Raw genomic sequence first — 15,879 nt, 5'->3', positions numbered from 1 at the left:
CCAGCTTCTAGAAAGTTTAGGGAGGGATATCACGTTACCAAGATGAGTTCAAAAAATTTGTTAGCGTACATTTTCTACATGTATACAGAGCAAAGGTTTCAGAATCGGAATGCAAAACAGTTTTGATTGCTTTCGAATGGGAATTTTTATTTCCAATCGTATTATTTTCCCAACCCTGAAATTAAATAATTAGAGTTCGTGTTGATTGCCTGCAGACCTAATAGTTTTCTGAGGAGTTTTCATGAGAAAGAGGAACAGACGATACCGCACCTTTTGTGCCACTGTCCTGCACTATGCAGACGAAGACTCACCATTTTAGGTAGACAATTCTTTAATGAATTGGACGATCTCAGTAATGTGGAAATCAGGAATCTTCTAAAATTTTTGAAAAGTAAACACCGGTTTTAGGAGAGATAAGGACAAGTTTCCCACGCGGCATCACAATGAGCTATGAGGCTATGAGGCCTAACCTAAACTAATAGTTCTCTTAAAAGTTAATTAATGAAAATAGAACGAGACTTCTCTCTATATATATTTTTTTTATTATTGTATTTGTACACTATTAAATGTTAAAATACCCATTGATACATTTTTTCTTTATGGTGATTTTCACTTTTGGGACTGTCTCATAAACGCTGCCTGCTTCATTCTTTCAAAACAATTCTTTGTACCCTGTATTTCCTTTGAATGCTAGCATTTTAATTTGCATCCTACTAAAATCCACTCGAAAAAAATTAGTTTAGATATTTTTAATTTTTTATTTCAATTTGAGTTATAAAAAAATTTTTTGTTTATTTTTTGTTCGTTTCCGTTAATTTGTTTGACTCAACTGCGTTACGTTCACATTCGTTATCTGCAAATCAAATCAACCTAATAAACACAACACTCTCACGAAACTTCCAACTTCAAACTGGCCACAAACAACATGAAAAAAACTGCTCAACCAACTCGTGTGCATATGTTTTATACGCTTCCCGCTTTGTATCCCATATCCCATATCCCATTACCCAACAATCAACTATCCCACCATACCACTCCCGTCCATCGATGCGTGCGTCCACTTTTTCGGTTCTTTTGCGTTTGTGCGTTGTAAAGACGGTGTCTACAGTTTCTTACAATACTTCCTCCTACACTACTACCTTTAAATCACGCTGGCGTTACGGGAGACAGATGGCCGATAATCAAAACGAGGATGAGCAGGCGCAATTGCTGGGTGAAGAGGGCGTACGCGCCAGTCAGCCGGGACAAAATTTGAAGCTCGGGTAAATATGAAAAAAAAGTAAAAGAAAAAATTACATCAAAACTCCACAACAACAACCAATGCATTCATGTTGAACAAAGCATACACTTCAACAGAAACTCACTCTACAAAGCTTTATTGAAACATGTCTTTAAAATATGATTTTTTGCAAAAACTAAACTCAGAAACGTTGTATTAAAATTCATAACGAACTGGAAACGTTTCATATCGAAAGTGGGAACTTTAAACCGCCAATTGTTCGCTTCACCTTACTCACTTCAATGCACTTTGGCACTTTGCACCGCCAAATAATCGACGTTTGTTTTCACATTATTTTCTTACTCTTGTGATAACTTCAGTACCTTATATGTTTTCTTTTGTTTGTGTTTGTTCTTTTAGCTTGTTTGTGTTGTTTTGTTTATGTATTAAACCATCTTTTTTGTATATTTTGTATGTGTCATTGTAAATGCGCTTTTCATTGCTGGAAAATATTCGCGGGTAATTCTAGCCTGGTTGGGAGAAGCTTGCAAAGTCGTGGAAAGCACTAAAAGCTTTTCCAAACCAGGCTCCAAGTGCATACATACATATATACATATGTAAATATTATATACATACAAGTATGTGTGTCATCCTGCATCCTTCTTCCTTAAGTTCCATGGTCGCTCTCTACCCATTCCGTGTCCCGGCCGTTCATCGAGAAAACTTGTAAAATGGTGTTGGCTTTCAAATATCTTTCTTAAACGTTGATCGATCATAACAGTGAATTATGATATATGATACATACATAAAAATGCACATATAATTTGTTGGCATTTTCTAAAGTCACAACTACATATTTCCACCCACATACGTACATACCTATTGAATTCTCCAATGTGTACACTCACTATGGCTGTTCAGTCTAAAAGCGTTTTCGTTGGTTATCGGATCCCGCAACTGGTTAAGGCTATTTGAATTTAATCACTAACTATAATCTAATAATCAAGAATGTATACTAAATCCTTAGATGCAATTATTGCTACCTCAACTAACAAATAGTGGCCTATTGTTAACACTTTTCACAACCAATTCGAAAATAATAACATTCAACTAGGGTGATGGTGATTGGTGATTAGGCAGCTATAGGCCAATTACTTGCTTTAACTTTAATTGTCTCTGCTCATTCTACATATATTTTTTTATAGCAATCAAATATATAGCGTACAATTTGTATATTTCTTGAAATTTGTAGCAAGAGGGTGGTCTCAATACCACCACTGAGTCGATGACACGCGCTTTAATCACCGACGAAGTGCGAACTGGCCACTCAATGGGACCAGTTCAGCTTGGGTATGTATTACTAAATTAAGAAATTAATACCAACAAAGGCTTACACAATTTTATAAAAATAAAATATATACGCAGTAGCTCGAGACATTCTACGTACAGCATTAAAAATATAAGAAAAAATAATAATAAAAGTGTTAATGCATTCTTAAACTCAAATTTTCATAAACTAAATGCAACTCAGCCAGACATATTGCAAAGTTTTAACTATTTATTTATTTTTTTATAAAAAATATAGTTTAAACTACAACAAAAACAATATAACTTAAAGTTTCAAACAAAAATTTTGGCAATCATAATAAGTTAGGTTAGGTACAGGTATAACTGGCTGATCTGAATAGAGCTGGCATAGACCACAAGGGTTCGTAGTGTTACCAGTGTTGTTGATGTCCTGCTAAACATAGTTTTAATAAACAGTTTAAACTTTTGTCAGCAATATCCCCGGCAGTTGTAACGATTTCTGTTTAGAGCAGGGCAGTGGCAAAGGAAGTGCTCTAACGCATCCCTTTCATCTTCGTATAAGTTATACGCGTCTTTCTGTACCAATCCCATTTTAGCTGCATGATATAGAGTGAGACAATGCCCCATCGGTACTCCAATCAATATTTTACTTACCTTCCTTGGGAGTAATGAAAAAAAGTTGTTGCAAGTTCATAGGATTATTTTCGCAATCCTGTGGGAGGTCGAGGCTTCCCATATACACTTTGTTTCCAGAGTTAGTTCCTCCTCTAGTTCCGTCTTCAAAACTAAGAGTGGGGGACATATGTTCGACGTACTCATCCTTGGCAAGTGGGTGCCTGCCTTAATAAACTCGTCAACTCAACGCAATAAATTTGTATCAATATTTCAAACTTTTTAATCAGAATTCTAAAACAAATTTCAAGCATGCAGTTTTATAGCCCATTGACTTTCTCACGACAGTCGGTTCTACGTAACCGGAACAACCCGGTTTTATATCCGGCCAAGGACTGTCAGTTGAGCAGCATTCCCCGTATATAGGAAATGACTAGAACAACAACATGTCCCATTTACTTCTGGTAAATAATAAATAAGTTCAAGTTGTAAATATCTCAAAAATGGTTTTGATTTTTGACAATTTTTGCGCTTACGGTCTGTTTCATATAAAAAAGAAAACGTCGTTAATTATATGGAGAAATAGGTATGACGCTTTCTCTTTAAATTTTCACAATTTTAGCCCACAATTTAATGGGCTGCAAAATGACATACCCAGAATCTTAATTAAAGAAGATCCTGATTAAAAACTTTGAAGTTTTCTTTAATTCCAATTTGTTTCAATGTTTGTACAAAGTTTGAAACTTTGAGTTACATATATGGTTGTGACTAGGTGACTCGAAATTTATTACCCTATCGGAAGATTTATATATTTTGGAAATGGCGTCGGAGAGATGAAGGCACATTCTCTATTCTGGCTCAGCTAGGCTACTGTGGGCGCAAATAAACAAGAAAAAGACAAAGGAACTGCTTAGCCTTTCAAGGCATTTCTTGATATTAGGAGAGGAAGAAAGAGTTGAGCACATCCTCTGCAATTGTCTTGCTTTAGCTAAAATCAGATCAAGTTTTCTAGATAAATATTTGTTCAATTTTCTTACGAAACTGTAGCGTATGGGGATTGGACCAATTATGCGCTTCATAAGAGCCACAAAATGGTTTCATGAAGATAAATGAATGAGGTTCCCGTGTCGCACAGTGGTATCAAAACATACATGTAAGGTCTAAGTGAGTTGGTCCTACAGACCGACTACCACCATAACCTAACCTAACCTAAATGGTTATATGGCCTACCTGTATCATATTTGACACTTTTGTAGTAGGCAGCTGCAGTATACAAACAGACAAGCAATAGACCGCATATAAAGGTCAAATTAAAAACTTTCATTTTGAAAAAAAAATGGATGATTAATTTTGCCCCACTTTGTATAAACATACTGAAATCAATATATACATACATATTTGCTTTTGATACGTTTATTTGACACAACAGTCTTGCCAGTATCAACTTTAAATTGATATGTACGAGGGCCGTTTGAAAAGTCCGTGCAAAAAATAAAACTATAAAACTACTTAATTGTTTGGGGTACCCAAACCTTTTTTATTTTTCCGCATAGTTTTCTTATACACTTAGTCCACCGCTTATACACTTCATCCAACGCTGGTTTAGTTTGTTGATCCCTACCGATTAATAGGTTTGGTCCAAGTCCGAAAAATAGCCATTCGTAATCACCTGTAATCACCTCCTCGTTTGAATAAAATCTTTTTTCCCGCCAGCAATTTTTTTCAAATTAGGAAATAAATAGTAGTCCGAGGGAACCAAGTGAGCCAAGTCTAAAGAATAGGAGGAAGGATGTGAAACGAGTTGGAACTCTATTTCTTTGACATCTGGGACCTCAACTGCTGAGGTGTGAGCTGGTGCGCTGTCGTGATAGAAAAAGAAAATCACTCGACTTCCGCAACTCAAACGAATGCCAAACACAAAGATATTGGTCGACCTGCCTGAAATTTGGTATGTCTTCTTGCAAGAGATGGTACTAACTAAAAAGAACCTCGACAACCACGCCAGTAGTGCCATCTCTCTGACTTTGCACGAACCTCATACGTTTTTCGAATTTAAAAAAATTGTTCATTCAATCGAATCAAAAACTTTTCGCTGCTCCTGCATTTGTTTCGAATGAACTTTAAAAAAAAAATTAACCTTTTAGCAGGCTGTGTATGCTTTGCTCACAGAGCCAAAATATTCCAAGCATTCTTTCCTTGATATGTACAGTTCCTAATGTGAATGAGTTCATTTGGATTAATGCTTAGCATGTAATTGCAAGCGCCTTCCAGTCACACGCCAGCCAGATCGCCTTGTTGTTGTTGTTGTAGCAGCATAAACATTCCCCATACATTTACCGGCAAGTCTACTGGAGTGACAGTCCTTGGCTCGATATAAATCCGGGTTGTGTTCTGACTGTCGTGGGAACGGCTAGCCTTCTCTGATTCCGTTTCTGGAGATTAATTGTCAACAGCACTTGATATTCATATTAACTAGCTAAACACACGACTCGACCTAACAAGTGCAGCCCTTGTGTCTTAATTCGCTAAGCCATAATGCCTTCAAATGTATGCATAGCTCATATAGTTCATCGCACCATACATGAACAAAAGCCAAAAGTGGGTTAATGTAAACAGATATGTGTCTGGTTTACCTTTTAATTGTCAAATAAACGTAAATAAGATGTTGACTTCCTTTTGCTTAATGCATTTTGGAATGAACTATATTTTTATAAAAATATAAAAAAATATTTAACAGTAAACATTTTACAAAATGTCGTGCTGTTATTATTGTGAACACGAGTCGAATATCATTTTTTTATTATCTGCTATTTAGTGAAGGTAACGAGTGGAATGTTTGTAATGCGATTAACGAAGATGAAAACCAAGTATTGCAACTAAAATTCGTCTTATCATAAGCTTAATCACCTTTGTGATATCAAATTTGTTACTTCTGAGCAATAATTACTCATTTACAGGGTGTTAAAGGGGAATGTAAAATATTTAAGGAGATCCAAAAGAAGCAAAAAAGTCTTCAAAAACATGGGCGCGCAATTAAATGGATTTGGAGATATGCCAAGCTATTCCTTCCTAAAAAATTTACAGTCTGTCTAATAGAAGTGTAACCGGCAAAAGTCAAACTTAGACTTCCGGTATAGAAAAGTAAATGCTTCTAAATAGGCGTACACTTTCCGCAATGCGCGCAGTGCAATTTGTTAGTTTTGTGAGAAATTTAGCAAATGAGACCAGTGTATGAAAAACGATTTGAAGCAGTGTTGCTATGTACACACCCTAACGGTACAAAAATCCCACGTGCATCTGTAGCAAAATATTGGAAGATGTCGAGATTTTCATAAATAAATGGGTGCAACGATATACCGAAATGAAAAAGGTTGACGGCGTCCCCGGACGTGGCCCAACACAAAAAAAAAATACCTCTCCAAAGCAAAATACGAAGATCATTGATTTGTTTGTGACAAAGTCGAACTTATCGTTGTGTGAAGCTGAATAATTTTTAAGGAAAAGTGTTTTAATTTATGGTACCCAAAGACACGATTCGATGACGCTGACGAGCATAGGACCTCACATTCTGGAACACATTGAAAAACCGCTGCTCTCATTATTACACATTGAGGGGGAAAAAACTTCTATGTGCTAAAGCAAATTCAGACCGGAATTCGACAAACGTAATATTCACGTTTGAGTCTTTCTTTTGGACGAATAGTGGCATACGTCGGTCCTGGTGTTCTGCTGATAATCGACAACTTCAACGAACTGCTAAGCATCCAGTTAAGGTTCATATTTGGGGCTGCTTCTCCGGAAAAGGATTTGGGCATTTATATTGGGTTCGCCACCAATTTGAACGCAGTTTTGATGAATAAAATTTACCAAAAAGCATTACTACCGTCAGCTGCGAAAATGTTTGGAAGAACTCGCCAACCTTGGATTTTGCAAGAAAACAACGATCTTAAGCATCGAATCCGAAACAGCAAAATGAGATTCATCTAACATTCACAGTCGCCTGATGACAATCCTATTCAAAATATTTGGACAATATTTAAGCAAAAATTCAAAGAGAAAAAATTTGCACGGTCAAACAGTAAACAAAACGAATTCGGCTGACTTGGTGCCGATTACCGCCACAACTTGCGCAGAAATAAACACAAAGTATGACTCGAAAATATAAACCCATAAGAAATGGTGGTGTCTGTATATTTCATCAAATATATTGCGTATAATAAATATTGTAAGGCCATACTACAGGATCGCATGGAAGGCTTTGGTGTAAATGCTTTCTTACGGCAATCGAAAAATAAGTTGGAGCACCATTGGTTGCCTTCGGTCAAAAGGAAGGTCGTGCAAAAGATTAACTGTTGTGTTCTGCAGAAAATTAAGGTATGCAGCGCCTGTTAAGCCAGCGCCAGCTTTTAAATGCAACGGAGAATCTCTCTTACCAAAAAGTGCTACTTCGAACTAAGTAGGCAATTGAGCAACGAAGTTCTTTCTCGACGGCTCTCATAATGCCCTTCCTATTGTATGGTCCAGAAGTTTGGACGATGACAACATCCGATGAAGCGTCCCTTGAAGTGTTTGAAAGGAAGACTCTGCGGAAGATTTTTATACCTCTATACGTTAGTAACAGTGAAATAAAACGTGTCTAATGTACAGATTCCGTTAGAGCATAGGGATTTTCATCGGCGAAAATATGCGCACTGTGAAAATTAACAACTTCATTTTGTGCTAAGCTACATATGTTAGTTTCATCAGTAAAAGCAGATTGACAATATGGCGGAGATTTTCAGCATCATTGCAAACAATGGCAAAAGCCCCGAGCGTACTTGATGATCATTTAATTCTGCTTCGGATTCAACACAAATAATATAATAGAACATCAGCCAACTATGATAAGAATATATGTACAAGTAAAAAAGGAGTAATGAAAATATGGTAGTGACAAAGGAGCGGAAAAAAGAAAGAATCTGGGCTGGCGGCACTATTGCAGCACTTAAAACTTTTGCAACACTGTTGCAAATGCTGAGCTTTGACTTTTTGATGTTTGACACTTATTTCGCATACATATGCGAATAGGAGATGGTGAATACGTAAATAAACCTAATGGAGTTTTCTATAAATATAATATTTACCTCGATTTTGATATTGACGGTAATTTCCTACTGAAAATGACAGAAAAGAATGAAACAAAGTTTTTATGAGACTTTCCGTTAGTTCGTTCCCACGGCAGTCGGTTCTACGTTACCGAAATGACTCAGATTTATATCCAGCCAAGGACTGTCACTCCAGCAGCATTCCTGCTACAACAACAACTTTCCGTTAGTTTGCGGCCCCATGCTAATTGGTCCATACTATTACCCCCCAAAATATTTAACTTTCTTGTTTTTTAGCACCCTGTATATATTAAATATTTCAATTTGCTAGTGCTGTACGAAAAAATTTCGAGTTACTGTAAATATACTGTATTATACCAAATGTAGGTTAATGACACTAAATTACACTAAACTGATGCATACTAAAATCTGTTGGCAAACAAAAATTTTAAATTGCATAATATTTAATAGAAAATTATATAAAAATAAAATATTTTTTGGGATATTTTTTCTCTAACCAAAATAGTTTTGCTTTCGCTGCTGATCTGCTGCTTTTATCGATCATTGCAATTGCATTCTTTATAATTATAAATTATAAAAAAGATGTCGTTAATTTTTATTAAAAACACTAATACCTCGTCATTGTGCATGATATCGAATGCTCGTTATGGACGATTTCATTGTAAAGTCGATCTGTAACTTCTAGTTAAATTTTTGTCGAATTTTTTTTTTTAGTTAAAATAATATCAAATATGCCGAGCCTCGGAATTATAATACCGTCAGTGCTGTAAAAGTTGAATTGTCATATTTGAAAACGCAAAAAATGTATATTTTTAATCAGCTGCGTTTTAGTGTTTAATGCCAAGAAATAAAATAACATTTGTTTCAACTGTAGGCAATTTTTCCTTTCAGAAAATTCTGGCTCATGCAATTATTACCGTCTCCACCTTAGCCTTGCCACAACAATTGGTTGCCGGATTCACATAAATTTGGCCAAGGCTGTCACATTAGCAGCATCTCCAAAAAATTATGGGGAATGTTGTGTGTTGTTGCAACAACAACATACCCCATAATTTTGGACTTTCTTTAATGCATATGAGAATATTTGTAATTTTATGCTGTCTTTTTCGGCAGAATTGCTTTTGAGTTTAGACTGATTTTTCATCACTTCACGCTTGACGTTCGAAAAGGAATCAAAGCCCTGAACTTCGTATTTATTTCAATCGAACTCCAGAAACTAACACGCCATTTAAAAATTGATTTAATGCCCCAAGAAGTGGAGTAACCCTAAAACTGATGTAAGAGTACATTACGGCTGATGAAAATATCCATCATAAATTACGCGACCGCACCCACTTAAATTTCATGAAAATATTGCTCAAGATCTTTAAACCTAAATACAGAATTAAAATAAATAGTTTTCTTATGTACATAATTTTTCACTGGTTCCAAAAAATTTCATTTTCAAACCAAGGCAAAGCTATTAAAGGTGGTATCGGAAAATCAGCTGATTTGTTTTTTCTTTCGCCGTGTGTGGCTTTCAGCACAGAATGAAACAAGACGAATTCATTCTTTGTTTTCTACTTTGCCGTGACAATCAAAAGCACAAAAAATTGTTGTTTAACGAATGCGCCTTTATTCAAACGTTTGAAAAATGCCCAAGAGTCCTAATTCCAATTATGCAAGTTTTGCAGTTTCATTCAGTCGCAACTTGTGATTTTTAACTACGCTTGGGATTGCCCTTTAGCAAAGCATTTGAATGACTGGTAGAAAAATATTAGCACAACTCTTTTTCTCAAAAATAGATATGACCCAATAATGTTAGAAAAAACTGCGAATTTGTATTTCTTTTTTGTTGAAATTAGTGAACAAATAAAAGCATATAAAGCATTTAAGACAAATGATTAATTCGATTTTTCCTACCATAACCTAAAAAAACTTATATTTACATAATTAAAGACCTAAGATTGAGCATAAAAAAAACAATATATTCTACACTTACGCATTTCACAACAAACGAATCACTACTACCCACATATACCTATTTTTAATAAGAACAAATTCACTAACAAGAACAAATAAGAACAATAACAACAAAGCCAAATAACAAAAGTGTAGCAAGTGAATAAATTCTACAATAATATTCTTCCATTCCATATACACATACAAATGCGCTTAAAATGCGCTGGCTTATAGTTACTTGGATAAGATCAATGAGCGCGAAGATTATCTCCCATGGTTTGTACTGCAACAATTTTTGTTTTTTAATTTTATCAGTCAATAGAAATAAAATAAAAAAAATCATATGGCTTAAGACCAAAATACATTGTTTGCTAGTGAATTGTAGACGCACGCAAGTCCCAAATCGTGTATAATCTACTCATAGCAGTCTTGCTTGTCTGAATGTATGTATGTACATATGTATATGTATGCACAGCAATATGCACATATATATGTACGATATATGCCCATCCAATGCAAGGATCACATCACTTACTTACCATACCCAATGGTCGAACCATGTAAATTTTTTCTCAGTGTAATTTTCTTTTGCATGCGCAGTTGATTCCATTTTCATTCTTAATAATGTTTCCATGCACATTTTGTTAAGATGTTTTGTTTTTGTTTTAACATACACACGTTCGTACATTGACTTTCATTCTTACACCTCTTATTTATTAATCACATGATTGCCGATCACGAGTTGATGTTGTTGAAAAATAAAAGAAAGGAGAGAGAGAAATAATGCCTAAGCGCCACATTTGCGATGGTTTATGACTAATGTTTTTGAGTTTAGTTTTTGCATTTGTAAATAATCAACATTTCCATTTAATTTCGTTTTTATTTCACATACCAAACTGTTAATTTTTGTTTTTTGTATTTGCACTAATCGAATTTCTCTTTCATATGCTCTGAAGTTTTGTTGCTGGTGTAATTTTGCGTGAGAGGCTGGCCGCATTTGAGCGAATGTTGTGGCGCGCATGTCGTGGTAATGTTTTTCTGCGTCAAGCCATGATTGAATCACCACTGGAAGATCCGTCGAATGTAAGTAATAAAAAAACAAAAATACAAATAATATAATAATAAAGATACATACAGGACAGCGAAAAGCGCACTTCCCCACAATAACATTTAATGGAAATTATTTCTACTTGATGACCTAGAAAAACAGTTATTTTTGCACAAATCTATTCTTTTATTGCAGTATTATTCAAAACACACCAAAAGCTAAATAAATAACAATTCAATATCTGCAATTATAAAGACTTCAAAAGATCGTCCTTCATTACATTTTGAACAGGACGCTGAAATAGCTCACTTTTATCGATCTGCAAGAAAAAGAAATAATTTATTTCACATTGTTAAAATTTTTTATATTGCTTACCAAAATACTAATTTTGTTGAGTATCCATTATTTTTTAAAACTTCTTCACACCTGCGAGATAAACTTTACATTAACTTTTGGCATCTCTACAAAGGAATAGAGTTCAACGCTTGCTGTGCTCCATAGTTCATTGGCACTTTAACATTTTTTTGCCCAACTTGGGGGTTAAAGTCGGAGCTTTGTGCTAACCAATCCTTTGAGTCTTTTGGTCTAAGTCAAAATCTTTTTCGTCGGAAGAAAATCATAACAGCTCAGGCGCTTCTGTTTGTTTAATTCTGTTTAGAAGACGTTTTGATCGCATAACTCGCTGTTCTCGTGTTTACTTCGACATAAACTGTCTTCTGCGCATATCGTAGGATTTATACCCGATATTTTCATGAACAACTCGACGGATACGTCTTTCTTACGTCTTTCCCTCGCAAGAGCCCTCATTGTTCGCCTGCATTTGTTGAATAAATTCTGTAGGTCAAACAGTGCCAGAACGTTCGTCTTTTTTTTTCGTTTCGGCACAGATTCTGCATCGCCTCCTGATGCTTCCAATTTACGGCGAATGTTATGAACGCATTAAATGAACGAGCGCGCTTAAGAAAATTGGAGATTTCTAAATCGGTTTGATTTGCGCTTATAGCGACGATAACTGCAGGTCTATTTGTTTCTTGAGTTAAGTTGTAGTCTTTCAAGTCTTAAATATCTGAAAAAGAATAAAAAGAAAAATAATGGTTTCGGAAAGTTATAGCCACATATGTATGTGAATGCTCTCAACTGACATATGCACCCTTTATATTGAGAGGCATCTGGGGTGGCTCAAAATTAATAACTAGTATTTTTTTCTATATTCTAGTTACCGAGAGACTAAGGTTTAACAAGAAAGAACTTATTGTCTCAATAAAACCTTTTTTTTATTAATCCCACAAAAAAGCTTTTCTGCCCTTTGTAGCTGGTACAAAACTAAATAACACTGTGTGACAAAAAAAAAAATTAAATATACTTTTATGGAGACCTAGCACAACTTATGGCTATAGAAAAACTAAACAAAATGGTATAGGAGAAATTTCCAATACACCCCCAAAATTTCATTTTATGGCCATAAAACCGTTTTTCAGTAGGTTGATGTGAAGAATCACTCCTAACTTCGTCAATTTCCATCCGATTTCGAATTTGTTTTTTTAGTTCGAAAGAACAAAAACAAGCCTTTTTGACAGTGTGTTGACAATTTTTCTGAAATGACAACTGCCGAGACTGTAGACGGAAGTATTTGGAATTTTTTTATTTTTTCTCTATTTTTTCAACTTTGACATAATTTTTACGATATTATCCGATATTGAGGATTTTTTTTAGTACACTACTGTTATAGTAATTTAATTTTTTCTTCGAATGAGCTATATTTGACTGTAATTGAATTAAAATTAATAGAGTTGTGTGAGTTTTAAGATTTTTTTTTTTTTTTACTAATTTGGTATGTAGGTATAACTTACGCTAAATGCGAATAAGGACGTGTTTTGATGCGTTATTATAGATCCGTAATATTTATTGGAGTATATATGTATACATAAGAGTACACTGTACTGCATACAACAGAACTGGTTAGAACTGCACAGTGTAATTCGTTTAGTTTTCGGGATATCGATATTCATACTTAATAGATACCAGAATTCAGAGGTGAAATGTCCACTGCGGCTACGAGTTCGATCAGTCTAATAAATCGATTGTTAAATGTCTTTGATGTTTAGCTGATTAATTTTTGAAAACAAAACTTTCGACGGGATGGCTCGATAGCGCTGGCCATTCATCGTAACGGCAGCTTCTCCCTCATTTCGAAATAAATAAGGACCGTTGATGCCGCCAGTGCTGTATGGAATTCGCATAACGTTATTATTATTATTATTATTTTATTTTTATTTTTTTTTTTTTCAAAGTAAATTTTCACAATTTGGAAGCGTTTTTCTAGTGTTAAACGATTCATGAGGACTTGCCCAACTTCATTGAACAGAAATATCTACACAGTTTGCCGTTCTCAGCTGTCAAACCATAGATCAGCTAAAAAACAAACACCCAATATATACGAAAAGTGAAATTTTTTATTATATATTATACTTTTGAATTGTTAATCGGACGAGTCCGTTTTATATTTTTAATTTCGCTTCCACAGGCAATATTCGGTTTATTTCGCGCTTCGCTGAGTAAAGTTTCTTTATTAAATAATTAAAGCATCTTCACAAACTAGTGAAGAAATTTATATGAAATATAAATAATATACACCTTCCTTTTCGTACAATGTTCCACGGAAGACTTCTTCTGTCAAATGTTTCTGGGCGCGAGTTGCTTTTTCTTTCAAATCTTGATGCCTTTAAATCAGATTTCACCTTAGGAAGCATGCAGAAGTCTCACAGTGCAAGATCCGGCGAATAAGGCGGATGGCCTAACAGTGGGATATTGTACTTGGCTAGAAACCTCTCGTCAGACTCATACCGAATAAGTCAACATATTGGCTTCCTCAATTCGAGTCCTTTTTTCTTACTCTCCGTGAAAGAGAATTACTTTTAGCTGGTAATGTTGACTAATAGTTCGTGCCAAACAAGCCAGTTAAAGTGTTTTAAAAAAAATTGTATAAAAAAAATTGGCGCGTACTCTTCTATTAGGTGTTCGGCCGAGCTCCTCCTCCTATTTGTGGTGCCCGTCTGTTATTCCGCAAATGAAGAGACCCACAGTTTTAAGTCGACTCCGAGTAGCAAATGGTTTTTATGAGGAGCTATTTCCTGGCAGAAATACACTCGGAGGTTTGCCATTGCCTGCCGAGGGGCGAGCGCTATTAGAAAAAACTTCAATTATTTGAACTTACGCACACCCGAAAAGTAGTCATGCAATAACTCATTCGGCTACGGAGGCCGCTAAAGTTACAGTGCATATCCCCATTAATATCGAAAAAATAATCATCATTTATGTTTTTTTTTTTTTGTTTTTTTGAGTGTAATGCATTTTTGATATCCAAATAATCATCTCTACTTTTTGCTCTTTTTTCCAATTTACAGGGGGACCAAGTGTACAAATCTGTATTTATCATCTTCTTCCAAGGTGATCAATTGAAGACACGTGTCAAAAAAATTTGTGAGGGCTTCCGTGCAACCCTATATCCATGCCCAGAGGCACCAGCCGATCGGCGTGAAATGGCAATGGGTGTTATGACACGCATTGAAGATTTGAATACCGTGCTCGGTCAGACGCAAGATCATCGTCATCGCGTCCTAGTCGCTGCCGCCAAGAACTTGAAGAACTGGTTTGTCAAAGTGCGCAAAATAAAGGCTATTTATCATACATTGAATCTCTTCAATTTGGATGTGACACAAAAGTGTCTAATCGCCGAATGCTGGGTACCGGTGCTGGACATCGAGACTATACAATTGGCATTGCGACGCGGCACCGAACGCTCGGGTTCTTCAGTGCCGCCAATTTTAAATCGTATGCAAACATTTGAAAATCCACCGACCTACAATCGCACCAACAAATTTACCAAAGCTTTTCAAGCACTAATTGATGCATATGGAGTCGCTTCATATCGTGAAATGAATCCAGCACCGTATACGATAATAACATTTCCCTTTCTGTTTGCTGTGATGTTTGGTGATCTCGGACACGGTTCCATTATGGCACTATTTGGTTTATGGATGATACGCAAGGAGAAAGGTTTGGCAGCACAGAAGACTACAAATGAAATTTGGAACATCTTTTTTGGAGGGCGTTACATAATATTCCTAATGGGTGTATTCTCTATGTACACTGGTCTAATTTACAATGATGTATTCTCGAAAAGTTTGAATATATTTGGCTCTCATTGGCATGTCAACTATAATAAGACAACGGTGTTAAACAATAAGCATTTACAATTGAATCCAAGTACTATTGACTATGAAGGAGACCCCTATCCGATCGGCATGGATCCCGTTTGGCAGGTGGCTACAGCCAATAAGATTATCTTTCAGAATTCGTACAAAATGAAGATCTCAATTATACTTGGTGTAGTTCATATGATTTTCGGCGTCTCATTGAGTTTGCACAACCACACCTACTTCAAGAACCGAAATGCTTTGCTCTACGAATTCATACCACAATTGGTCTTCTTGATTATGATGTTTTTCTATTTGGCACTTTTGATGTTTATCAAATGGAATAGATACGCTGCGTCCAATGCTCGTAAGTACTTGCTTATATTTTTGTTATGAAATCGCTCTGCGCTGATTTTTCTTCGGTGAGCTGAACTTTATATTTAACATTTT

The 15,879-nt window shown here is 35.5% G+C and overlaps 1 protein-coding gene across 5 annotated transcripts in view; it reads left to right on the top strand.

The window, feature by feature from the left end:
• Positions 1 to 15,879, top strand: part of LOC129236073 (V-type proton ATPase 116 kDa subunit a 1) — a 34,958-nt gene that overhangs the window by 12,004 nt on the left and 7,075 nt on the right. For 2 of the 5 annotated variants that reach the window (XM_054870267.1, XM_054870266.1), the window contains exons 5-7: positions 1,096 to 1,262; positions 11,142 to 11,268; positions 14,638 to 15,796. In XM_054870267.1, the coding sequence (XP_054726242.1) occupies positions 1,096 to 1,262; positions 11,142 to 11,268; positions 14,638 to 15,796 (1,453 nt within the window). Of the gene's footprint in view, positions 1 to 1,095; positions 1,263 to 2,471; positions 2,570 to 10,419; positions 10,462 to 11,141; positions 11,269 to 14,637; positions 15,797 to 15,879 lie in introns of all 5 variants that reach the window. The other 3 variants (XM_054870268.1, XM_054870269.1, XM_054870270.1) reach the window with 3 other exon arrangements.

This window comes from Anastrepha obliqua, chromosome 1 (genome assembly GCF_027943255.1).
Source record: "Anastrepha obliqua isolate idAnaObli1 chromosome 1, idAnaObli1_1.0, whole genome shotgun sequence".
NCBI lineage: Eukaryota > Metazoa > Arthropoda > Insecta > Diptera > Tephritidae > Anastrepha > Anastrepha obliqua.
The sequence above is the reverse complement of the archived record's forward strand: the minus strand, read 5'-3'. Positions and strand labels throughout refer to the sequence as shown.